This window comes from Cyclopterus lumpus, chromosome 7, assembly GCF_009769545.1.
Source record: "Cyclopterus lumpus isolate fCycLum1 chromosome 7, fCycLum1.pri, whole genome shotgun sequence".
Classification (NCBI taxonomy): Eukaryota; Metazoa; Chordata; class Actinopteri; order Perciformes; family Cyclopteridae; genus Cyclopterus; species Cyclopterus lumpus.
Genome location: NC_046972.1, coordinates 19258610 through 19285820, shown reverse-complemented (window position 1 = coordinate 19285820; position 27211 = coordinate 19258610). Strand labels below are relative to the sequence as shown.

Genomic DNA, 27211 nt, shown 5'->3' with positions numbered 1-27211 from the left:
AGCCAGCTGAGCTGCTATTCATAGTCAGGGGCGTGTCTTCAAGAATGTTGTATGACTCAAACATTTTTTATGAAATACTATACTTTGACAGTGTGATTACTTTTTATTGCACACTAATACAATGACATTTGTTGTGAGTAAATAATGTTTAAAGGCATGCTATATTATGATATTTTATATGATTAGTTATGACATACTATCATGTTACTTGTATTCTTCTATTTCCTTTGTGGCATACTAATTACTTAAAAGCATGCTATAACATTACTTTTGATGAGATACTGTACTAGTATATTTCCTTTTACATTTTACAACTTACGATATTTTACTTTTACTTATAAGGCTATGAATATTTATTTACTTTTTTTGGCATGAAAACTATTATTTTGGCAAATGTCTTATTATGCTTTGCCTCTTTTTATCAAGATGTATATGTATGTATACCCTATGCATTCTGAATGTTTCAGTAATGTTTCTATACTGTGGCTTTTTATGACCTTTTTCAACATATGATATTATGAATTACTATGAATTCATTTTCAGAATTCTATAAAATAACCTTGTCTTTTTTCGACATACTATAGTATAACTTTTAGAGGACATCTTTCAACATTCTATACCATGACTTTTCGATTGTTTAATTTTTTTCATAAAATCACACATACTATACAAGTACTTCATGTCAAAACCAACGTATTATAGAATTACTTTTTGATGACATATTTCAACATTCTATCCTTTCAATTATTATGACATACCATACTTTTAAATTTTTCAACATACTATACTATGTCTTTTATCATATTTTGCAACATATATCCTATCATGGATATTCCATTTTTCGAAATGTTATACTATGATCTTTAGATTCTTGACTTTATATGACTTTTTTAACTTACTTTACTCAGACTTTTTAAAATAATAGACTGTGACTTTTTCAGGATAATATGGTAAGACTATTTATGACTATTTTACACTTAACAGACTTAATATACCACGAACTTTTCATGACTTTTTTCCACAAACTACTCTACGACATTTTAGCAGTTAATACTTCAATCAATGAATCATATTTTTTAGGACTTTTTAAGGCATGCTAAGACTTTATTTATACATTTTTATTGCAAACTATACTATGAAATGTTATGTTATCATATTTTTTATGTCACGCAGTACTATGACTTTTTACATCATTTTTATGTCATACCATAGAAGGACATTTTTGTTACTTTTATGTCATACTACGCATTTTCCTGACACACTATTCTATACGATGTTCATGTCTTTGACGTGTTTGATGGCATACTATGATATTCTTTATGACAGGTCATATTAGTAGGACCAGCTTCTTTTCTGTGGCCAATAAGTGCCCAAAATTACAGCATGGTCTTGTTATGATTGTCGTCAGTTTTGACCATTTTATCAAGTTTTTTTAGAAGTTTCCTTGTCTTCAGAGGCCAAATGTCTGGTTTGGTAACTGCTTTGATGTGTTTTCAGTCTCACCATTTTTGTACAATAATAGTTTTACTTATTGTACCTGTACCAAAAGTGAAAGTAACTGTACTTTTATTGACTTTGATGTTTCATATTCACTGTTTAATGAAACACAGCGAGAGCTGATGCCACTGTGAGGAGCGGCTTGTGGTCATTGTCTCGGGGTATCGTTCCGTCACCAGAAGGTTTGATGCTGATGAGTCACGCTAGACTAAACATGTGAGCTCACAAGTTAATGAAAAATGAAAGAAAATCCCCCTCTTTGCTATATTCACCTATTATTATTATTATTATTATTATCATTATTATGTCTGGTGATTAATGCTTTTAATTCCCTATGACAGAAACCACGGCAAAGTGTCCCCTGGAGGAAACTGAAACGAGGATAGTAGCCCATCCTGTTCCCATTCCCAGGCTGTCGAATGCCAACACGTAGTTGTGCCCTCCGGCTTCTGATACACACGGCTCCATTTAGCATCTGCACGAGATGTTTCTCGAGCGTCAGTGAGGAGTTGGAAGCAGGAAGAGCTGCAGCATTTCATTGTCCTTAAGGAAAAGTGGGGTTTTCAAAAGGTTATTTATGAATTTAAAGAGTAGCTGTAGTTTATGATTAGTGGCGTGTCCATTCCAAAACAAGTCCATAGTGGGGGTTTTCCTCCAGTAAGTGCGTTGACCTTTGGACAGGAAACAGGAAAGTTGCTGACTAATGATGAGATGATAGATGATGTACATCCCCTCAAGGTCATGTGAGCATGGTAGATCTTATCCTCATACTTGGCTTCAATTCACTCAAATAACAAAAGGCAATACCCCCATTATTATTTCTTTAGCACATCATAATCATGATACTTTGACATTCTAATGCATCATTTTCAACCTACTATGGCTTGCCTACCCTCGGGGCATACGCACATTACACCACTGTGACATCACGAGTCAGCAGCTCGTCCGCCGACGCATCCTCCCACACTCCTCCCACACTTTACCCTTCAAGATTCAGCTATGAAGCAAAGTAGACCTCAGAAGCTCAATTAACATGCAGTTTTGGGAAAATAGTTTTTGAGTGTGTGTGTACTTGCATGTATAGGCTGACATCAGCCAAAGTGATAGTCATACTGCAACTATCTCATGTGTTGAAACTACATTTTAATTTCACATATTGCTCCATATTCTAAATATCATGCAGCGTGTTCCTCTAAGGGCTGCTTCTTTCGTAGGGGTACTTTTTAAAATCTACCTCTGCATGCGAGGACGTTATTAAAAGGTTCTACCATCACTTCCTTCCTGACAAACGTCTTATAACACTTCCTCCCCTGTGTGGCGTCACTTGAAACAACAGCAGCAGTCATGTCTTCAAAGAGGTTGGCCGGTCGGGCAGAAAGTGGGGGTCTATGTGGGGTGAGTGTACGTTAGAGCTTTTTGAGAGTAGCGTCAGCCCACTGGGAAAGTACAGGCTGCTGAGAAGTTCCACTCAGGGGTGTTGACTGTTAAGTGTCTCTTAAAGGTTGTGCGGGTAACGCATTTAGAGTTGTGATCATATCTCGCCTCTTACAGTAACTTCTTTGTTGTAGATGTCTACTTGACGACAAGTGTGAGGGAACCTCCTCGATTGTGTCAATTTTCTTCTTTTTTTAAAAAATGTGTGTACGTAATTCAAATGGGCAATTATTAATATTATTTTATATATCAAACTTAAGAATTTAAGTGGGGCTCGTAGGAATAAATAAATAAAGTAAAGCTGGTCAGCGCTGTATTCATTGAGCAAAATTATTATGGCTCGTATTACTTACTTTTAATAGTTTGTATTACTTACTTTTAATGTTTTTTATTACTTATAATAGTTTGTATTACTTACTTTTAATATGCTGTACTGTAGCTTCGCATTGTGTGTTCTTCTTACCAAATATACTGTTGTATTGTGTCTCTGTACCGTTTGCTATTGTTTTATGCTTTTTATGGTCTGTCAAGAGACTACAGATGCAAATTAGCTGCATAACTACAATCTGGTACAGTGCATCACAAAGTGACATTTATGTGTTAACTGTACATGGTCCCTTTTAAATAAAGATAGAACTAAATGACACATTGAATGTCTCCCTCTAGTGTTCCTACTAGGAAAAAAAGAAAGAAGAGAAAGGTATATTTTAAAGGTGAGCAGTTTCACTTACCGTCCAGGGGGGATCATCATTGGGAAATGTAGACATCATTTTGAACATATATATTTTTTTATTTATATATATAATAAATTTCTATGTACAATTTATTCTTTTTTTCCTTTTTTTTTTGTAAAGAAACAAAATCAAAGAGAAAGCTTTTGATTGCAAACAGTGTTTCATACTAAAGGGAGGGAGAGACAAAATGGAAAAGTGCTCATTTAAAACTAATATCTGTGTGTCGTTTCCCCTCTTGTAACTGGATCTTAGGTAGATACAAGGAGTGTGCCTTTATTCTGCAAGGTGATCAGAATCTGAACGCCAGGATTCCCCCTTGAAGTCACATTGAAGTTGTGAGACGTGTCAGATGGTAATCATCACAGACAGCTCCGACATCAAGAAGACGCATTGTGAGGCTTTGGCTTTGATCGCACTGACTTTTTTTCACGGAGGAGACAAACCGAGCCGGGTTCCGCTCCCGTCAACACTTTGAGTTTGTGGTGCGCGTCCACTGTTTGCAATCCTGTTTTGTAAGTTGATTCGCTTACTTAAAAATGTCTTCAAACCAAAGTGGCATGAATGTCGTGGGGGCTTCAATCACTAACAGGAATAATGATACATTCGACAAAGCACAGCTAGGACGGCGGAAACTGACCGCCGATTCACAAAAGGGTGATGTCTGATTGTCTGTCAGTCAGCCTTAGTAGACAAAGTATGACACCGTTAACGCAACATGATCACATAAATAACATCACAAAAAAAAAAAATCATCCAGTGTACGGATTCTTCCTTTAGAACATTGGCAAGAGTTAACCTTCTCCCCAGCCCAATAACGGTAATACTTTAAACAAAATGTATTAGTACATTTCTTTTCTTTAAAGCAGTTGAGACAGTCATGCAATATGCAGCCTATAGTTAAACCAATGGCTGGCTACAGAGCCTCCCTTATAAAGTGAACTGATCCAGGTTAGCTGTTTTAGTAGTTGGCAGGTAAGAGCTTAAATAAACCGGTGGCGACGCCGGAGGTTTGGTGGAACGTGCTAAATTTGAGTCAGGAAAGCGATTACAAGTTCTCGGGGGCCCAAAGAAAATGTTACGAAGTGCGGCGGGGCTGTAGGTGTCGGCCTGGGTCTGGGGGATTGAGATCCAGGCCCAGCAGCTTTAAGGTCTTGCAGAGGAGAAAATATCCCAGGTGGAGTACACGCTCCCGAGAATGTCAGCGTGGCCGATTGAAAGAATCACCACATCGAATACCACTCACGTTTCACAAACTGTACACTTCAAGTCAATACAAAAGAGGGTTTTCAGCCACAGAGGGTGTGTGTGTGTGTGTGTGTGGGGGGGCTCCCTCTTGTTGTGCTCTTGCTGCCTGTATTCCTTTGCTCGGACCTCAGAAGGATCGACACCTAGCAGGAGGGGGAGGTTAGGTAGAGTAAGCAAGTGTCTTCTTTCTGAACTTAGAGACGAGATGGTCAAAGGCAAACAAGATCGAGAGGGAGGAGAGAAAGGACTGAGTGGGTTTCCGAGGAGAATTAGTTTTGTGCTTGATAGGGCTTTTGAAGGCACTGTCCTGTCACATGATGTCAACAAAGAACTCGCAGGGATTGCCCATAGCGTGCTGGAAGGACTGGCGACTGGCGGTGAGCTCAGGAGGAACGGACGCTAACTCTCTCCCAGGAGGGGCTCCGGGGGGCGTGCTGCTGCTGACCGAGGTCTTGGGGGCCAGACGGGCCAGACAATAAGGGGGAGGCAAGCCTGGGGGGCCGTAGGAGGAGGCATGGCTCCGCTCGCTGTGGGCACATGAGCCCGGCCCCGGCTGGGTGAAGGGGGCGTGGCTGTAGGTGAAGGACGGGTGGCTGTTCTGTGAGTGAGAGTGACTCCTGTGCGACTGACTGTGGCTGAGACTTGATCGGGCGTGGCTGTGGCCGGAGGAGGCGTGGCTGTGGCCGGAGACGGCGTGGCTGTGACCGGAGACGGCGTGGCTGTGGCCGGAGACGGCGTGGCTGTGGCCGGAGACGGCGTGGCTGTGATGGCTCATTTGGCTGGCGGACCTTTCGCCACGCCTCCCTCCACGAACGCGGGGCTCTGATTCGCTGCATGTTGACCTTTGACCCTTCTCCTGTGGAGAGGAGCGTCTACCTTTGCCTGCGCTGGGGTTGGATCCGCTGCTTCGGCTTCCTGTTGTGGGGGAAGAAGAAAAAAGTAGACATTTTAGCCCTAACCTTCTACAGGACAAGTAACTTAATCTACAGTAATAGTAGCGGTCAGCAGCTCCAACCCGTCAGCTACAGCAGATTTATCTACTGATAAACACCGGGGCAGAACGTCACACATTAAAGAAAATACAGTCTAATATGAAGCTTAATTTAGCCTTCATGTGCTGCAACGGACATTATACATCACATGACACGTCATCGAGAGAAACATCTTCTCTTGAGCACTACACAGTGAAATGAAATGATGATATTAAATTCTTTACTGCGCTTTTTTTTTTTAAGGTGTGACAAGATCTTTTTCATTTTTTTTTTTTATGCAATCTTGCAAGAGTCCCAAGTAAAGGCCAAACAGCATTATCACAAAGGTTTCTTTCCCACGTTCCACCTGCAGCAACTAAAGCCCTGGGCTTCATCTAATATCCATACAAACAACAACACATTCACAGATTGTAAATGAAAACATGATACACCTGAATCAGAGAGACACCACCACGGAGCACTTAGTGGATTATACAGAATAGCACGGCATATGTGTTTAAGAAAGTTATTATATTCACTTATCAGTAATGTTTTAAAAGTAGGTCTCAATGCTGTTCCTGCACACTACTGGCGTCACACTGAAAGAGGTGTACCACGTTGTTGCAAAATCAAACATTCCACACCAACCCTTCCGCAATGAGCCCGACAGTACTGGGTAAAGTGGTGCATGATCGCCCCCTATCTGTGAGAATGATTGCACAAGCCTCAGTGATCATCCTGCATCACGCACCTCCCAGCACAGTGTGAATGCATGCCCAGAGGTGCAGAGAGGGAGAATGGAGAGTCGGGAGAGTCACACACAGGCAAACAAAAATAAAAAACACCTCAAAAACCACAGTGTGATAGGTGGAGAATGTTGAGCACAAGAGGAAGAGAGGAGGAAAAGAATAGGATGAACGATGAGATAGAAAGAGTGCAGCAAAGGAGGAGAGGGGGGTTAGCAGGCTTACCGGTTCCCCCAGTGTCCTGGGACTACCTCTTCCTTCAGTCTACCGTTGCCCAGCAGAAACAGAGGGAACAATAGAATTACACACACCTCCCAGGCCTTCCCGCACTATGTGCATCTGTCCCTGGTGGCTATACCTAATATTACACCCATGGCTGTTCTTAATCTTTTCCTTGCCATCCCAAAATAATTCACGCTATGGAGATATTGCTCCTCAAAATTGCAAAAAACGAACACATACACTTTTTTTTTTTTGCAAACACATAATTACCCATGAGCATTTGTTTGGGAGTGCCAAAAGAAGCACAACTGCATAAAAAAAAGACTATTCTTATCTTATTTGTGATCTCTTTCCCTCCACGTCTCAAAGGTTGCAGATAAACCAACTCAACTGAGTGACAGCCGGCGGAGAGCAAGACATGACGATGTCTGGATGGATCGCTCAAAACAATGAAAATGAGACTTGATAGATGGTAACATGCAGCTTTCTTATATCAGTCTGGACTGCCCGGTTTGAAATGTAAGACAAACACGCTATCGCAGCCGTGTGCACCCCCCCCTGGTTCTCCACTCTCCCTCGATGCGGACATCCAAAAAAAACCCCCAAAAAACATGCAGAAGCAACACAAATCAATATCACGTTCCGATTCGAAATGAAACAAAAGATCAATCCAGAACTGATGAGGGATGGCCTCGGCATGGATCAGTTCAAGCTGGTGATTTGTAAATCATGGTAGATCAGATTGTTTCGCGTGTACACACCCAGTACTGCAGAGCTGTCCGCTGCATGACTCAAGATGCTCATGATTGACCTTCACAATACAGGACGCGTTTTAGTATACACATATATATATATATATATGTATATATATATATATATATATATATATATATATATATATATATATATATATATATATATATATATATATGATTCATGAGTCAGACACTTGTTAATACTGACATCATATGTCAAGAATTAGGGAAAATGTCATGTTGCATGTTGAGTCCAATTATCATGTTAATTAAAGTAAGCCTGATGGGGGGAAAACTCAAGAGGCCCCGTTTCTACACCCCCTTTTCATTGCTCACCCTCGCTGTGCTGGCTGCCTGCGCTCCCACTGTGGAAACTGTGGCACGGGTCTGAGTATCCTGGGGGGAAGCTGGGGGGCGCGGAGGGAAAAGGAGGGTAGGGGAATGGCTGCCCGCCCAGGGGCCAGGGGTTGCTGGTGGGAGGGAGCGGTGCCAGAGTGTCTTGCTCCGAGCCTCCGCCGCTGGATCCCTCGTTTATATTGAGCGATGCCATGTCTTATTGGAAATAGAGCAGAGCCAGAAAGGGACACAGGTTTAGCTCAATTGTTTTCCGTGAACAAATAAAACATGTACATGTAGTTGCATTATTGATACACTGGTGGAAGTGGCTGTACTTTGGCAGAGGTCTCCGAAGGTATAGTAGCACTGCTCGGAGAAGGTGATCTTGTTGACGGTGTGTCTCAGGTAGCCGTGTTTCAGCAGACTGCTCGCGTACTTCCTGGCATCCCGCCGGTCCTTGAATCCTTCGACTCTGGAGTAAAGCCAGTCCACCACGTCAGCACCTGACACAGCAACACACACACACACACACACACACACACACATGTAGGCTGCTGCACTCATGTGTTGAACAGATGCTAAAAGATACTCAACACGCATGATTTTTTCAGACCTCGGACATTGATTTGATTTTGTTTTTTAGAAAGACTTTTGAAAATGAAGCGCAATGCCGATGTTATTTCTTGTACTTAGGAACAATAAACTGCTTGAAGAAATGACTTGATGGATTTGGAGGAAAGCTGGTATTTGATTTCAGACTTTTTACATTTTCAGAAACATGCTTTACATTTTTAAAATGCAACGTTGAGCTCTTAAGGAAAAGGAAAACAAACACAATCATTTCTGTGTTATTTTAAAGAGTTACTTGAACCAATGATCAGAGAAGTATGCAAACAACGCCGGTCTGTGTATTCCTCCGACTTAGAAGTATTATTTACAGTAATTAAAACTTAGTCTACAAGGTTTGCACAGCTCAGCTTTTCTCACCAATGACAGCGTTGGTGATGGTGATCTTCAACCACATCCTGTCTCGAATCTCTAGGCCAGAGTCGGGCAACTGCATCACCTTGACGATGGTTGCCATGTCTGTTTTACTTGCAGACAGAGGCAAGTCATCAAACTCTGGCATGGGAGAGGAGTAAGAGAAATATTGACAAACGGAACTTTCCAATTGTTTAAATGTTGTAAGGTTATCATAATTACCACAGAATGGATGCTTCATAGAGTGTGTTGGAGGTGGCGGTTGGTTGTTTTTACCATAGTGGGGGTAAGGTCCCGTCAGGGCGGTGGTGTGTGAAATCCAGGCTGCTGGGTCAATGGGTCTCACTGGCTCAGCTGAACAAATTAAAACCAGACAACGGCAACGTTGATAAAAGATACAGCTTGTCAAACCTCCTTAGAGACATCAGTATATATTGCTCCAGATGTAATAAAAACATTCGTTATGATATCAATTTGCTCTGGTGGTTAGAAGTGTGTCCACGTGATAGCGACGCAGTGCTCGTGTCCGTCTTACCTCGAGGGATGGTGAAGTAACTTCGTGGAGACGGGTCCCAACATTTGGCCACAGTAAGACTGATCGGACTGGAGACAAAGCAAATAGAGAATCGGGTTAAATAAATGTCTTTTAAAGACCAAATACATCGGAGCAAAGCTCGATTGTGCCAAATAATACAGCAGAAAATGACTGAACGGTTTACGCTCTATATTTATTGGTTCGACTGGTTCAATCATCAGCTCAGAGATCAAGTCACTGAGGTTGGAAAGTACTCAAGTCACAAACTGACACATATGATAATCTATATTAGTGTGTACAATAAAAAGTGTGCTCTAAACTTGTACAAACAGCAGGCGAGTGATGCAGATGCATCCAAAAAAGTCACAAAGGGTGTTGGAAAAGTTTTGGCAACAATGGATAAGCTGGAGGGATTTGCTTGCATTTTACACTCATGATTCTTTCTCAATAGGGATTCCTTTAATTCTTTAAATCCTTTGAATACCCAAACATCACCCTATGAGATTAACGTGTTAGTCTGCAGCGTAAAACAATAATTCTGCTCTCAATGTGATAACCTTCTGCAGCAGAGTTAAAGAATCACATCAAGTCGTATTTTCTCACCCAGTTTTGGAAACGATCTCTCTGAGGATCCTCACTGCGTCGTCGTTGCTCATGTTCTCAAAGTTTACGTCATTCACCTAATTGGAAGACAACAACATGTATAACTCGTCACATAAATTGTTCAACGTGTTTCCATGAATTATTATTTTGAAGCTCTGTGGAGGGCTAAACAAGTGTTTATGCACTTGTACTGTGCACATTAATCTCTGCGGTGCTCTTGGGCCTCCAGACTGCTCTCTATGGGATACACAGGCATAACAAAACCTATACTGTGAACGTCGTACGTGTTTTATAGAGGGAGTAGCTGTAGAGCTCTAGAGCTCTGCCGCGCAGAGATCAAAAGAGAGGCATTAACAGCAACTTCTACAAAAGAGCCTCGTGACGGAAGTAAATGTACCACTGTGGTTCTTAATGGGCCACGAAACCTCAGACAGAAACACTGTACAGTCATATCTTCATGTGTCACGTTTAGCTTCAGACTGTCTCCCTCTCTTCTCATTCCACATGTTGGATCTGGATCTGGGTCAGCCTCGCCTCTCTCTTCTCTTCTCTCCTCGCCTCTCTCTCCTCTCCTCTCCTCTCCTCTCCTCTCCTCTCCTCTCCTCTCCTCTTCTCTCTCATTCTCCTCTCTGTGTGAACAATGTCAGTTTTGCTTCTTGTGTGTTTATATAGCCGGTCATCCTCATTCCAAGTTACATGGTGGAGTGGAGGTTGTGTGTGTCTCCAGCTGTTTGGCAACACCTGGAAGCTGCTTGACATCCTCCTGGATCCATTTTCTTCATATATGTTCATGTATGATGTATCCTTTGTTTGATGTGAATTGTCTATTCTATCATTGTTATTATTTTTGTTTGACAGAGGTTGTCCAATGAGGCAAATGTGTGATATTGGACTAAATAAACTAAATTAACTTTACTTTTCTCGACAAAGAGGTCTTTTCATTACTCCAAAAACACTGATATTCATCCCAAAAATGCTAAATGTTCAATAATATGTTGTAGTATTGGAAGTACATCTGCAAAAGTACCTGGAGGAGCATATCTCCAGGTTCTATTCTCCCATCAGCAGCCACTGCGCCTCCTTTCATTATGGAGCCAATGTAGATGCCGCCGTCTCCTCGGTCATTACTCTGACCAACAATACTGATACCTAGAAAGTTGTATTTCTCTGTCAGGGAGAAAGAAGGGAACACACAGTATTAGGTCTGAAAAAACATTATTATAGCCATGCTTGTACATTAAAACATCTAAAATGAAATCCTAGTTATGGAAGTGTCAGGTTTACCCATGTTGAGCGTGACGGTGATGATGTTGAGGCTCATAGTGGAGTCTGTGATACTGCTGAAGGATGAAGACTGGAAAGGAAGAGGATAAAGCAGAGACTGTCAACGTGGCATAAAGTCAATATCAATCAGCCCTCTCATCTATTTCTTATACTTAATGTCAATTTAAACCAGGAACAGTGACGTGTCTTCGAGGGGCTCACCCGGTCTATTTTGGCCACTTTGTGCCTCCGTCGGCGGCGCTTGTGTCTGCGCATCAGCTGTGAAGAAGAACTTTGTTCTGTGGAGCCACTGAGCCTGAAACGCAGAAGAAGACAGAGGAAATAGTCAGTGTATAGCAGTAATATGGAGAGGAAGAAAGAGGCACAACGTATTAGTGGGGACTGCATCTACTATGGGGGCTGTACAGAAAAGAGCTGACACAGAAACATCCACGACAAGCAGACACGATTAGTTCATTAATCAATACGTTGAAATAAAAACTAGGAACTATTTTTGAAATTGATTAAATATTTAAAATTAAAAAAATGCCAAATATATGCTAATGCTAGCCTTTTTAATGTGTGTGTGTACGTATGTATGTATATTTTTATATATATATATATATATATATGCGTGTATATATATATATATGTGTGTGTATATATAGATATATATATATATGTATACAAGATATGTATATGTGTATATATATATGTGTATACAATATATGTATATCTGTATATACACACATATACAAATACATATATTGTATTTTAAGGTGTTTCTCTTTTTCTGATTGTATTACTTTTATTACTATTTTTATGAATAATATATATTTTGTTTCAGAATCAAACAGCAGCTCCTGATCCGAGTGTCTGGATAGAGCAGAACGAGTTTTGATGTGAAGTAGTACGTTACCTGCTCGCATCCTCGTCTTCCTCACTGTCAACGAATGAGCTGGACTCCAACTCGCTGCTCATCACCGAGGCGCTGTCGTAGCCCATGGCCGAGTCCCTGGCGGTGCGCTCCGATTTCGAGTGACCGTTGATGCGAGGGACTGGAGAGGGAAAGAGCAGAGTGGCAGTGAGTCAGACGGGAGGTCATGCTGCTCGTCGCGGGGTCAGATCAGGAACGAGAGGGAGAGACCAGGAAAGACGGTGGTAGTAAGAGTGGCAGAATAGGAAAGAAAATATCGTAGTTAAACAGTGAGGAGCTTTTCATCTTTGATACCTATGGAAGATTTGAGAAATATTGAATAGCAACTACAAAAAAAGCAGAACTTGGATTTCAGACAGTACCGGCGAGTGAATGGAATAAAGCATCAATTACTTCGGCTTTAGTACGATATTGAAAAAGGTAGGAATAATCATACAAAGTTGAAACATTGATACAGCCACTTGAGATGCATGCCTATTGGAGGAGCCTCACTGTACTCTCACAATTCCCAGGAGTGTACTTAACCCCCCCAGGCCATCTCCATACGTACATTGCCAGTGAGGCGGCGCTGTCTCAGGGTGACAGCGGATTGTTCGAAAAGGTCTCGTGAGGCGAAGAGGGCGTGGCAGCCACCGTATCGGCCGAAAGCAAACGAAACATTCCTGTAATGCGGTTGATCCCATCGCTGTCTCCAACCCCCGGAGGGTGCCGCTATGAAAGCCGAGCTACTGCACATAAGCACTCAATCAGCAGAGGGACGTGACATCCGCTGTCAGGATCACACAACCGTATTTCCTCCCACGCTCAGATGATCGGCCACACCGGAGAAAACAAACACACACACAAAAAAAAACAAAAAAACAAGAGTGCAGGTTCACCGAGCCAGACTGAAATCTGTGTCTTTGTGCTCTGCTCCGTCTGTGCTCGCCGTTCTCCAAAACTCAGCCTGAGCCCCAGACGGTCTTTGCCCACCAGCTGGCTGCTGATGGGCTTCACAGCTTCTCTACAACAAAGGCAGCAACAAATAGGGAGTGAGCACGAAGGTCCTCTGGGAAGAGCGAGTGACTCACTTTTAGGACTTTTTTTGATTGTAAAAAATCATAGATAATTTAATTTCAATTAATTATGATCCCTAAATCAATAAACAATGCACAAGATAAAGTCAATGTGTGACAATTAAGTGGGTTAACAGTAACGTCAAAAAGCTCAAAATAAGTAACAATTAACTTCGTATTGCACAACCAGAGCACTTTTCCTACCCCATTACGTTTTCGGAAAGAAAATGCATTAAACTAACCTCAAAATGAAATGTATAATATAACACACTCAAATCAATCAAATTCCATTATCAGACATAACGCAACAAATCCCTCTCACCGTAGCCGACAGTGTGCCTTCGTCCGACGCACAGAGAAACTGAGCCGAGAGTCAGGACAAAGTATTGCCTCCCTCCTCCCTCCTATGGCACGCCACTATAGAATGACTGCTAATCTGTGTGTGACCAATCAGATGATGGTATCCTCCAAAACAAAGATGATATGGGATTTGAGACGATGTGCTGTCCTGTCTCATCGCGTGTGAAAACCCCCATTATGTTATTATAAACCCGTGTGCTTTTAAGCAGCATCTCATCACCGGACATCATTTTAACAAACGTTTCCTAACGCTTCACCAGATGTTTTTTTTTTTTTTTGCTTTATGGTAATACTTTGATACAAGCATAAGTGCATTGGCTTAGCCATGTCTTCTTTGACCTCAACCCTGAAATCCCAGCAGTGCTGAACAGCATTATACTTCATGAAATGACGATGCTTTTTTCCCCCTCCTTCTTTGTCAAGGTATTTAATGTTCTCTGCTACAATGTAACAACTGAACATTAAGAGTCATGTCTTACAACAGGTTAAGGGCGCAGAGCACCTGGCGGCATTGGAACAGATCATATCCCATAACTTCAACACCTGTTCACCCGGCTAAAATATTCGATTGCTGCACACACAGAGAATGAGGAGGGATGTGTTTACCGGAGCTGCCCACTTTCACCAATCATTGTCAAACATCCGCATTCACACACCGAGACACAACCACTTGAAGCGTGTGTGTATAAGGTGTCAGGGGGAATTCCTGCTGATGCTGCAGGCTGCAAAGTAAAGAGGTGTGGCTACCGGCTCCTCCTGTACAACCAGGCCGTGTGACTAAGACAGCAACCACTGAGCTAACACACACAAAAGGAACTTCATTATACGGCTTCATGCTTGCTGGATCTTTTTAGGTCAGTAACCACGGAGGGGGGTGGGTGTGTGTGTGTGTGTGTGTGTGTGTGTGTGTGTGTGTGTGTGTGTGTGTGTGTGTGTGTGTGTGTGTGTGTGTGTGTGTGTGTGTGTGTGTGTGTGTGTGTGGGGGGTGATTTGAGGACAGATGCAAAGTTCATCAGCCAGAAAAACAACAGATGTGCAGTTGGAAGTTCGCAGCCGTGTGGATCTGACACGGAGAGCGTCAAACAATATGCCTCGAGGTCGAGTCGAGTCATACGACTGTGTGCTTATCCTGCAAAGGATCAAGTTGAATCTGCTTTCAGAATGCGAGACAGTCACATGATGCCGCACGCCGCGCTGCGGATTGCGTAATGAGCGCAGGATGCAAATAGAGGGGTTGCTGTGAAGTGAGGACCAGGGGAAGAGAGACGGAGAGACGACCGGCTTCGCTGCAAGTCAAAAGCAACAGCAAACTGTGAGCACCAGAAGCTAACAGCGAATTCTGCAAAAATATTTGTATGGGAAGAACTGGAATAGTCTTGGGCCGACACCTCACATCTCCTCACCAGTACACTCCACCTCGTCTCTGGTGTGGACAGTGCGGGCGTGTGATGGCACTCTCTCGTATTAAAAACATTGAGTCTGTAAAGCAGAGCAGCTTGTTTGAAGGAGCAGAAGGAAAGCCGTCCTTCTCCTAAATGAGCGATTTTAATAGAAAGCACTGCAGTCGAAGGTCAAAACAATAAAGCCGACGGCTTCTCTCTTGATAATATCTCTCGGGGCTTTTTAAAAGCAAGAATCTAACACTTTATTGTCCAGGTAGACTGTAGATGGTTGCATTTATATTTCTCTACCAATAGTTGCAAAATACTTTCCTGTGATATTTCCCCAAAGACGGGTGTCTTCTGACAGGGTATAATCATTGTACAAGACTGGAGTGTGACTAGCGAGTGGAAAACAGCCACTGACCATAAACCTGAGCCACAGGAAACACAAGGCAACCACTGGGAAAGACAGTTTTGACATTTAGTGAACTTATTCACCCCAAACGTTAATCACTTTTCCGAGAAATTTAATCTCTGTGTTTCTTGGTCTCACATAGCAAGTTCAATACACACCATGTGACCCCTCAGGGCCTCTTTTCATACATGTCGGCCGTCTGTCAAATTCTTTTTTTTTTTTTTTAAAGGAAGTTAAGTGTTGAGTTGGAAAAACATTGAAAAGCAATAACGACAAAATGACAAGATAATTGCATTTTTTGGGATCCATCTGTTCCTGGCCGATAGTACTCACGCTCGGTTTCTCTCGCTCTCCTCCGTGCTCGCTCTCTCTCTCGCTCTCTGCGGTGGCTCAGGAGAGACTCCGTTCCCGTCTCGGTGTCCAGGCCATCGCGACTGCTCACCGCGTTGGCACTGCAATACACACATCGGAAAACTTCAGTCAGATTCATAATGCGGTACAAAACACGCACGCACTCCGTCTCCCTCACAGAAAGTCGTTCAAATGAATTATCTCGCCATTGTGCGACCAACGCTTCTGAACATAATCCCCAGCCACAATATACTTCTGTCTGTTATGATATCTGTTCGCCTGCCATTCTGCCTCAGGGGAATATGCAACTCATATTATTACACTGTTTCAAATTCAATCCCTCAGGCCAAAATAGCAGTTTCATTGTTCTGTGGTATGTGATGTGTTTTTCACTAAGTGTCATTAATGACCAGATACCCTGAGAGGGAGCCATTCTGGACAATGCCGGCATTAATGAGACCTATTGAAAGCCCAGATGGTGCCTGGAGCATGATCGGGAGAGAGAGACGGAGAGAGGAGAATGACAGATTGCATAAAAAAAAAAAAAAAAGCGAGAAGTGGTAGATCAGGTGTGGGCTGAGCAATAAGATGGCGTGTGCACTTGGGGTCTGGGAGGAGTCTAGGGGTTCTGGCTGGAGGGCAGATTGAGGGCTGGAGACTCTGTGGCCTCGGGCTCCAGGGTTAAGGGACCCACGCAGGCACCGAGGGAACCTAAAGCCGGTGAGAACTCTACTCAACCCCTGTCAGTCTGTCACACACACTTAGGCGTGGACTTTACACCTGCATAAATAATCACACTGTCACGCCGGCACAGGCATGCGTCCATGCACGCTCGAATGGCTCATTTACAAATGGTGTCGTATTCATAGTGTACAAACAGATCTTACAAAAAAGGCACAAAACACAGACATCCCCCTGCAATGGTTTCCAAAGTCCTCACGCTCCTCACTGGTGGTGTGTGAATGATCAATCTGCATATTAAAAAGCAGACAACTGCGTCTGCTGTGTTCACTCAGCGGGACACAGTGCTCAATGAGGCATGCTTACACGCTTCTGCTACGGAGGTACTAATGGGTGCAGCTGGGCCGGGCTTCACCTACACAGGTCAGTGCATGCATGCAAATATCACCGCAGATGCATAGTCGGGAATGCATTTCTATCGGTCGCGAACGGGCAGCAGTGTACTGATTGATGTGGTGGTGACTGGCTGTCTGTCAGGCTGGCGGCAGGTCTGCTGATCCGGGGGAGATTATCCAAGGCGCTACGCTGCAGCTGTGAACGAATGCCACCTCCTTTCAACCCCCCCCCCCCCCCCCCCCCCCCCCACCACCACCACCACCACCACCACCACCACCACCGACCTGCCCTGGCCCCCCCCTCTCCGCTGCCTATCGCCACCCCTTCCCTCTTGGGAAATAGAGACGGTGGCTTTTAATGTCCGTTAATCCGGATTACCAGGCAGAAGCACATCAGTCGTGTGCATTCTCAGCCCAAAACACCTATTCTGTGTGCACATCAAATAGAGCCATTCACGCCGACAAACACATGAAGCGCATGAATAAAGCACAAGAGAAAATGAAGTGGTGATAATATTCTCGCTATGTACAGAGAGAGATAAAGGGTGGAAAGACTGGATTAATTTCAGAAAGAGAGGTTGGCTGTAGGGAATTCACCACCACGCTGGTTCTCTGAGAGAAAGGCCTGCCTGTCTGACTCAAAGAGGGGAAAAGAAATTGAGAGTGCAGGGGGGGGGGGGGGGGGATATGACATGGGGTAAGGGGGGCCGACACGCTGACGTCTTGCTCCACAAGGTGGCGGTAGTCCTGGCGAATGCTGACCGGGAACAATAAAATCATCAGGCCGGCTGACAGCCAAACAGCAGGGGACAGCCCATAGAGGGCAAAAGCGAGCTGAGATGTCAAACACTGGATAAAGAGATACACTGAGACATGACAGATTACATGTTCTCAATATAGAGCCTCAGCCATCTTGCTCTAGCGCTGTAAAGGCAACAACCCTCCGCCCCCACTGCCCCTAGCCCTTTTCGCTATATTTAGCATGGGACCTTCTCCTTAGCAAGTGCAGTGAGATCCTCTGTCCTGGCAGTCTGAAGTCAAAGTCTGGGCTCAGGTGATAGTCACCAGGCTGTCGGGGAAAACCCCCATTTCTGAGCTTTTTAGCGCGTTTTTTTCGGCCACGTGCACCTTCATTAGCCGAGTGTGTTTGACTGCTCTGAGTGACTGAACATAATGGGCCTCACTGAGTGCCAGTATTTGCCTGAAGATATTTATGTTGCGAAGGCTATTTCAAGAATCGTCCGCACTGGTGGGCGTACACATCATGTTTACATCGATGAGCGCCTTATTCCACGGTCGAGTGGGCGGGAGGGAATGCACACACTTGTGAGTGAAATCCGCACACCCCGGTGCATGTTCCCACACTTGAAGCTTGAGCACATACTTCATGCCATATTCCCACACACAGGCATGCAGAGCACCTACAGCTCCCATACGAGCCTGCGATGACAACACCTCTCTGATGGCACGGCGTGAAATAAAAAGGTCACCCGGTGCACAGGACGGCGTGCTTGAATACATCGGTCTGCTTGTCGGATGTGTGTGTGAAATTGTGCATACGTGATGGGCAGTAATCAGCCTACTTACTGGAAAGAGGGGGGCCGTGAGTCTCCGATGCCCCCTGTTCTCTCGAGAGGAGGGGGCAGCTCTGGATGGCTCTCTGTGCACTGAGACCCTCCGTCAGAGTGGCCACTCTCTGCCAGGACCAACTGAGAGAGGGAAGTTGGAAAGATTCGTTAAAGACAAGACATGTTCATGCTCTGAAAAAAACAATAATAATAATAAATATTCTGTTGAACGATATATAGGCGAGAGGAGAGAGAAGATCAAAAACAACCTTAAAAGACAGAAACAAACAGCGATGCTCAAGCGTGAGGACAGGCGAGATGCTGCAAAGAGGCCATCGAGATGACGGCGCGTAAACAACTTGAGAAACACGGCAAACGACATCGAAACTTGAAAGCGCCACACTGCTTTTACTCTGATGAGTGTCAGTACAAAGGATGATGTACAATGACCCGTAGATGTGGCTACTTTCCTTTCATCTGAGCCACAATAATGGAAGTTAAAAACAGGCAGCCCTCAAGTGTATGGACTATGATTATTATAATGTATGAATTGTTACTTTGGAGTCACTAGATTCTTATATGAACCCTGTGGGATACTTTCCATTTGCTCCAATTCAAAGACGGCTAGAATTTCCACATTTTCCATCCCCACCTGCTGCGTTCTGAAAGAACGAGCACCCTGGTCCCCGGTGTTCCAGTTTTTAAGAAAACTGCTTGATAAAGATATGTTCTTACTGTTCTCACATTAAGGAAAAACACCTCCCTCCTAATCGGGGTACCCTGATGGGCCTTTTTCTCTCTTAATAATAAATTCCTGATCTGATACCAGTACCCTCTTTTTCCCAAATGTATGGAGCTCATTGGGATTCTTCCATGTTGAGGTTGTGGATGACCTGATGGGACTTCATGAATGTAACTGCATCCCTGCACTTTACATAGTATGCATTCGCAAAATAAATCAGGACACATAAACAAAAATAATATTTCTCAGATTTCTCTAGTCTGCTTGCAGTGGGAATTGGTAACAATTTGTTTTAAAACATGAATCAGTTCTAAATTTACGAACCTTGAGATGTAGTAGTGTACCTAAGTAGTGCCCTAAGGTTAAAGGGTATCTTGACAGGTGTTCATTTACATTTTTCAGTGTCTGCTTTTAACATAATATATAAACAGAAGAAAAAAAGGATCTTTGCTAAAGCCCCGTTACTAAGAATGCAGATATGCCGCAGCTTGTCTGAGAGAGTGATGTAAAGATTTGCCACTGCAAATATACCCTAAAGAAACTCACGGTTTATATCACAGCATACAGATGCTAATTGCACTGCAGGTTGCTCATATAAGGTCATGAAACAATGTCATGTGGTGGGAACTTTTGGTGCAAAATAAGTGAAATGTATTAAATTAGTTAATTGCATGAATTAAAATGTCATAAACATCTATGAAAAGTAAAAGGGTGGTGCCGTGAAATAAATCAGTTTATGAAAGGGGGGGGGGGGGTCTTGGTTTAAAGAAGATTGTGCGCCACTTGCATGATGTATGGAGTAATTCTGGTAAATCAAATGGGATTGAGTCATGAAGACTGGTTGTTGAGCAGCGTGGTGTAGTGAGACCCCATTTAATTACAGGCTTCCGGTCCTGTTGTTAATACTGTATTGACACTGAGTAAGTGATATTGAGCCAGACCGTCTTTAATGACTCTATAGCCACCACGTGCCCCTGATTCTGACCTCTGACCTGCCTGTAGAAAAATAACTAATTCATTTTCCCACAGAGATCCATAAAGTACAATACTGTTATACTGAAAAAAGCTGCAAAGTGGATTAAGCATGTCAAACTAATTAATACATGCTTGCTCTTAGTCTTCCATTCGTATTTAAAGCCAGAGCTCCAACCTGTGTCTTCTGCTCTATAAGACGGAGCAATGATTCAGATCTAAATCCTCCTCTAACATGATTGATTGATTTGATTTATCTGGTCCATCATACTTTATTGTCCCCGTAGGCGAACTCGGGCTCACGGCACCGTTTATCTTCCATGATTACAAATCACTATAAAGCTACTGAAGTCAATGGAGTAAGTGACCATCGGATGGCTTACACCAGATGGTACGATATTCCTGGTTTTAGCAGTCAAACTCATATTGTATTTTGTAACAGTGGCGAAGTTAAATATATAATGGAATCACCCACACCTATACAATACGGCTGAACAGTGAGATCAAGGGGAAGAGCGTTCAAAAGGCTGTGGAGGCGTTACTAAACCACATTTACACGATACACGAGTGCTCCGCATATATCTTTGCCGAGAGCCGAGGCCGCACACCCCCAGGAGAGCGGAGCAGCATGGCCGCCCCATCTATCTCACTTACCCAGGACACTACTCGCCCGTTGAAGCAGGGCAGCTTGGCGTTGTCATCGGAAATCTCTTCTTTGACAACCCTATGGGAACAGGCAGACAGATGCAGTCAGGCGAAACGACCAGGAGAAGGACACTGAGTCAGCTCAACAACACAATGTACAGTCTGGAGACACTTCCCCCTTCGCAGGCCTGGTTGATACATCGAGAGAGACGTTCGCGCTTTGTCGGTCGCATTTTCCACGCGGCTTTCAACCAGCTTTGCACCCTTGATAGCACGGATGAGCTCAATGAGCAGCAGCAGCAGCGATGACACTCTCAGTCTGAGTCTCTTAGTTATTGATTTACGAACGTCATGGCTGTCCGTCTCTACGGTGACACTAAGCACATTAATGTGATGAGGGCCGGTCAAACTGGCAAGGACAGGGCCATAAATCTGTCGTGAATGGGTCTAATAGTAACCTGCACAGGTGGGATTAAGTGATAGGGAGATAGATAGATAGACAGACAGATCTCTCAGAGGGCGTTGAGGCACAGGAGTGTGTATTAATAGAGTGATCTAGTGTGTGAACCTCCCTTAGCGTGTTCATCTTTGGCTGTAAATACCCCAGAGTTACTCTTTGACCTGCTGGGACACAGTTCAGCAGCAACTAGTCACCACACCTGCTAGGCTTATGTCCCATAAATCAAGCCTGGAGCTACTAGCCAAGGGGACCATGAGATGAGCACCTCACACACACACACACACACACGTGGCTAAAGCACCCGTTTGTATTTACCAGTTTCCATTATAACCCCCTGTGTGCACATTGTTTGTTTTGTTTTTTTTGCTCTGAATTCTTTCCAGAAATGGTCGGCCTCTGTGGGGATCTCACATTAGCTTCTTGGCTATGAACACGGTACATGAAAAGGGAGAGGCACGACTTGAGAGCAGCAAGAAGGCCTAGGAAGATTTTATGCAGGGGTGTCTCTGACAGCGCCCCCCCACCACCACCACCACCACCACCACACACACACACACTTCTTGTTTGCCAGAACTTCCCTGCTACTGAAATGATTAGCCAAGCTGGTTGTGTTGTTGTGTGCACTGCTGCTGCTGCTGCTGCTGCTGTGGGAGCAGTGGGAGCTGTATCACTGGGAGTGGTGGACAGAGATAACGTAGCCTTGTGGCTGGAACTGTCGGACGCAGACTCTGCCGCTGTGGCCCGTTTCCACCTCAGGGAGGAAGAGGGAGGGAGGCGACGGCTGACTGCGCCGGCTGCTTGTTAGGTAGGAAGTGTCCGCATCCTCCCTCTCAAGCTGCATGACCAGCTGTAAGGTGACTTGTGAGGATGTGGGAGTGGCCCAGACACATAAAACATCAGCATTTCTAATGTCTGACGGGAATAAGGTTTAATGGTCCACTTGCGCGTCTAACTGTATTTTTAAGGTTTGTCAAAGAATGCAAAATAAATATTGTTAACATATGTCTGTCTGTGACAAAAAAAAAAGCTGAAACCAGAAAAAACAAGAAACAATTCCAATCAAAACAGATGACGTCTTCATCATGCAGTAAAATACGCATGGCCTGCATTCTTTTCGGTTTGCATTCTGATATCAGGAGAAGTGTTGGTTCCAGCCTGAGCACTTAACAAGTACAGACACACACACACACACACACACACACACACACACTCACCCCGGTTTAGATGAGCATATGTCTGGTGTGGGCTGCTGTCACAGATCTGACTTATTAGAGCTGACAGCTTATAGGTCTTAACAGATTTTACAGGATAATGATACAAGATCTATCCTGGCGATGGCTGAATATTCCACTACTGGAGATATTTGTGTAGCTGGGGAAGATTAGACGTGTTTGTTTATACTCTGAGAGACAGAGGGCTGGGTAGTTACTGCCACAACCAGAAACCAGGGGCCGGAGAAGCCGGCCAACAGCGAGCAGCAGTCCAAGGACTTTGGTGGGCTGATGCTTATGATACTATAAACAGGGAAGCAAAATATTTGTAATCAAACAAGATTGTACATAGATTGACTTCAACATGAAACAGAGTCTGACATAGTGTACGGCTAAACTAAACTGTAACCACCCAGAGATTTGTTAATAAAAGCGTGCTTACTGTTGATGCTATATTTAATACTGTGGTTGTGGGATTTTCACAGCATCATAATAACAAAGTTCTGGTGGTTTTAGGTCCATTTCCAAACCATAATGTTAATATCTGACAAGTGCATGCGTAATCAACATAACAGTAAGAGTCGTGTTGTCAAAGCTGCGATTGGCACACAAATGCGGCACAACCATCGAAATCTATCACTATCCTCAAACAGCGAGGTGAGGCGGAGGTGCATTTGTGCAGCAAGCTGCCGATGCGTGTCCTCTGACGACAGGGGCTTAGCACCCCTACCTCAGCAGAAGAAAGACCCCCATTTTCTAAAAGGCACAAACAAACACGACTGTTTCTTTCAGAGCTTCGGCTTGGCTGCTTCCTCGGCTCCAGAGTGCCTCTGTGACTTGCATTATTAGTGAGGTCTCAAACCCGCTCACCACAAAAACTCCATATCCTCTGAAGTCTCCCAAGAAAAAGTGGGTTTGCTTGAAAACCCCACTGCCTCAATACGCTTCACGTCTTATGAATATTGATAACTGAATGAATGTTACGTGTGGAGGGGGCCGAGATATGAAATCTGCACAAAGAAACGTCCGTCTTCTAATTCGCTGTGGTCTGTTGTGTGACTAGAAATGGCCACGGCCCTATGCTTACATGTATTCCATGCGATTCCACGGGGGAACTGCAATGACATGTTTACTGCGGTAAGCCGAGGCGTTTTTTGGGGGGCAAACGCCCGTTTATCAAATTGGTGTGGCCATTGCTTAGAGAGCCGATGTTGCCAGCACAAATGTAGTTCAGCAATCCCAGAAGAGAAAGGCTGGGGTTTTTTTTCCCCGGCGCAGCATGGGGTCTACTACAGAGGACCTTGCGCTGACTGCTCATTTACATTTCAAACACAGTCTATAACTGCAAGGGATTTGATGTTTTTCCCCTCTCTGCTCAGCAGTCTTATTCCTCCCTTGCTAATTCTCCGGCAGCCTTCACTGTCTGTGTGTGTGCGCAGTGCAGCCAGAACGGCTACCACAAAGTGCTGCTATCCTCCGTGCCTTTGACTGGTTTCGCTTCCATACTGTGCCAGTGCCATACGGCACCTCACCGAGCCTGAATATTCAGCCTCAACTCAAAGGCCGGAATGCTTTATGGAGACGCCTTTATAAACTGTGCATGACAGCTCCGTGCGAGAACACGAGTCATTTGACAATGTCCAATTTGCGACGTAACGCAACATTGCGTTCTTGATGCACATGCAGGAGTTCCGCAACGCAGAGCCTCGTCTCTATGCGGAGAAGGCAAACATGCTTTTGTTTGTTTCCATAATCTGCTTGTCGATCACCTGAGGCCCAGTGAGCAGCCCCGGCCTGCAGTGCAACAGAGGCAGGAAGCCGGGGCTGGGGGGGGGGGCGCACTGAACCCAGCCTGCCACCAGGAAGAGCCAGTTTCCCCCACAAGGTCAGGCCGCAGTGGAAATGTATGACGTTGGGCTCCGCAGACACTGCCTGCCTCCGCATTTCCTCCAATCGAGTTTGGGACTACAGAGCTGTATTCATGTTTGTCGTCTCATGTATGACTGGTCAGACTGGAATGAGAAATGGGCACCGACACAAATATGTCATCCTCAGCGGAGGCCGGATACGAGTAGATCTCGCAGACCAAGAGGACTGAAGAGCTTTGGAGACCTGCTACGGCATCGGGATGGGATTACAAAGAGAGGGGGCAGCGAGAAAACAAAAGGAGGGAATTTGTTATTATCCGTAAGGTCCGGAATCCAGTGGATAAAGGAAGCAGCTCCTGTGGCTTTCTGGTGTATAATAATATTCACCATGGAAAATAATAAAATGATGTACAGTAAAGACACATTCTACTGAGACTACTTCATTCATTTGCATGACATGTAACGTGTTCTGAAATATTCCATTTTGTACCATAAACTAATGCTAAAACATACAGTAATCAGGGGTTCAAATGCGAGTGTAGGTTGAATCGTTCACTTCATTTATCTTGCTCCCGACGACGATAAATGACAATACGGCATATTATACAACACATGACCGAACAGACATACAAATATATTCACTTTGCATTTTTTAAACTACATGTAAACAAACACACATTACTGTAATAGTGCGGTATACAATACTATATTCGTTAGAAAAAACAAAAATGTGATGAGGATGTAGTATCTTTTGACAGATGTCCCTCCTTTGGGGCAATTAAATGCAAAAGGGGGGGTTTACATGATTGCATATCTTATAGTCACAATGACTGGCTTGCAGTGGCCATGTTCCCTGGAGATTCAACTGCAGACCATTGTGTGTGCATGTGCGTGTGTGTGTGATGAAAGACAACTTCCTGGCCTATCATAGGCGGATGTGAATACAATATATATCTTTAAATCTTTAAATGGTGCTCTTTTCCCATCCTGACCCCCCCACACACTAACCGGGCGAAAGCGAAAACAAAACAAGACAATGTGTAACCCGAGTCCTCGAACATGTGGACGCTTTGTCAACACCGCCCTCACATTTACATTGTTCATACATGGACACCAATGTGGGTTAATATGTCGACATTAATAACGGGGGCCAAGGGGTCTGGCTCGGTGTAGCGCGTGCAGGGCTGCGTCATTAGGGCTCTGGACGGATCTGGTATCACTTCAAACACTCGCGTGTCTCCTCCACTGCGCACAGCACAGTCATAATGAGCAGGTGCCAGGCGCGTGGACACAGGCACGGCACACATGTAACGACGGTACACCGCCTGATGTTGCCTACCGTGACCTGTAATAAGCGTGTTTAAAAAAAATATATATATATACATTTACACACACACACACAGGCGCGCGCGCCGCGAACAGCAATAATAAATAGCGAGAGAGCTAGACGAAAAGGGGCTAATAATAATAATGGTGGCTGCACTTACCCAAAATCCTGGTCCATCGATTTGAAGAAGAATTTGTAGCTGTTGACCGGTCGGTTGTTGAGGACATTTTTAAAATCCGCTAAGGTGACTTTCTCCGGAGAAACGGACAGTTTGACCAGATAAGGAGTCTCCTCCTCGTCTATGTGATATATTATTTTAGTCTCCGCCATGAGAGAGTGAGGGGAGGACAATCATTGACACAGGAAAGGAACAAGGGTTGGCAGCGCAATAAACAGGCCTGCTCTGTTACCAGCTACCCGGAGAATAACATAACCGCATTCCCTAAAACATAAACCGGTACAGCCCGCGACGGAAGAGCCCGTTCCGTGTGTTAGACGAACACAGCCCGAATCCCGACATAATCGCGTTATGAGAGCCTGTATTCCTGCTCCAGCGCGAGACGGTACGGTGGCTCTCTCGGCACTAAAACAGGAAGGGACAGTCCACATCCTTGCGATATGGAGTTGGGAATATTGCTATTTTTTTCACAAGCTAATTGGTTAGAGAGTGCTGTCATCTAGTGGCGTGTGCGGGCTGTGCGCAAGGCCCGCGCGTGCACGTCTTACACAACGCGCTCGCACTGTACGTGCACGACGAGGGAACAAAGAGGGAGAAGGGCTTCGTTTGTATGGCGGCTAACTTTGATGTATAGCAGTGGGGGAAATTACTGTGAGAAACGGTTGTAATTAAAACTCAATCTCGTATTAATTTTATTCAATACAATTTGTAATCTTTATAATCTAATGAAAAAAATATACATCATTTGAGATACATGACGTAGCGGACACATATCTGACTATTCGTTATAACCCAAGTAATAAAAACAATCTTAAAATGTTAATCCTATAAAATAATCGCAAATATATAATGAAAAAAATTAAAATGGTACGCAATTAGTTTTTAATATAGCGCCATTGTGGGAGAGGTAAAGCAGAAATGGGGCAGAAGCTGCACTAATGATTGTATAGGCTAATTTCTCACAAGTAAATGGGCGTATTAAATATTAGATATGTCAGTAATAATAATAATTACAAATGACAGTTATTATAATTAGACATTAATTGTAACTGCTTCATTATCACTAGATGTGACTGATCACCCAAGGCATGAGGTGTTGTCGTGCACAGCTGGTTACAATGTCACATGAACAGGATGTGCATTACCTGCAGCCCCCTCCCCTCAGCTCTCTAGAATGCCAAACAATGGTAAACTACATACCTCAAATGTTGCTTCTCTCATACTCTCAAGACGTCAGAGGATACGATACATTATAAATTCATATCACAGTTCCCTATTCATCCAAACACCCGATATGTCGGTTAACGTCTGTGGATCCCCTTCTAACCAGAACAAATAGTGA

The 27211-nt window shown here is 44.0% G+C and overlaps 1 protein-coding gene and 1 long non-coding RNA gene across 7 annotated transcripts; one reads left to right on the top strand and one right to left on the bottom strand.

Moving 5' to 3' along the window:
• The first annotated feature begins 4 nt into the window (after window positions 1-4).
• On the top strand, window positions 5-7700 carry LOC117733300. Of its 3 annotated transcripts, none has more exons than XR_004609714.1 (5): window positions 5-1713; window positions 1839-2892; window positions 3598-3644; window positions 3918-4177; window positions 7219-7700. It is a non-coding gene; the product is annotated as an uncharacterized LOC117733300 (long non-coding RNA). The 3 variants fall into 3 exon arrangements; XR_004609713.1 differs by lacking the exon at window positions 7219-7700 and having other exon boundaries at window positions 5-950; window positions 1611-1713; window positions 3918-4421; XR_004609712.1 differs by lacking the exon at window positions 7219-7700 and having other exon boundaries at window positions 3918-4421.
• Window positions 4522-26322, bottom strand: dvl1a (dishevelled segment polarity protein 1a). 4 transcript variants are annotated; one of them, XM_034536833.1, is made up of 15 exons: window positions 25852-26322; window positions 20835-20904; window positions 18486-18607; window positions 15805-15923; window positions 12242-12380; window positions 11545-11638; window positions 11344-11413; window positions 11087-11226; window positions 10060-10136; window positions 9457-9524; window positions 9144-9275; window positions 8928-9062; window positions 8276-8443; window positions 7941-8156; window positions 4522-5825 (listed from the first exon to the last, which is right to left on the bottom strand). In XM_034536833.1, exons 1-15 carry the CDS (start codon window positions 26019-26021, stop codon window positions 5221-5223), a joined length of 2325 nt encoding a protein of 774 aa, XP_034392724.1. In that variant the 5' UTR covers window positions 26022-26322; the 3' UTR covers window positions 4522-5220. The 4 variants fall into 4 exon arrangements, with proteins under 4 accessions (XP_034392724.1, XP_034392725.1, XP_034392723.1 ...); XM_034536834.1 differs by having other exon boundaries at window positions 9198-9275; XM_034536832.1 differs by having other exon boundaries at window positions 8928-9275.
• Between the last annotated feature and the right edge of the window lie 889 nt (window positions 26323-27211).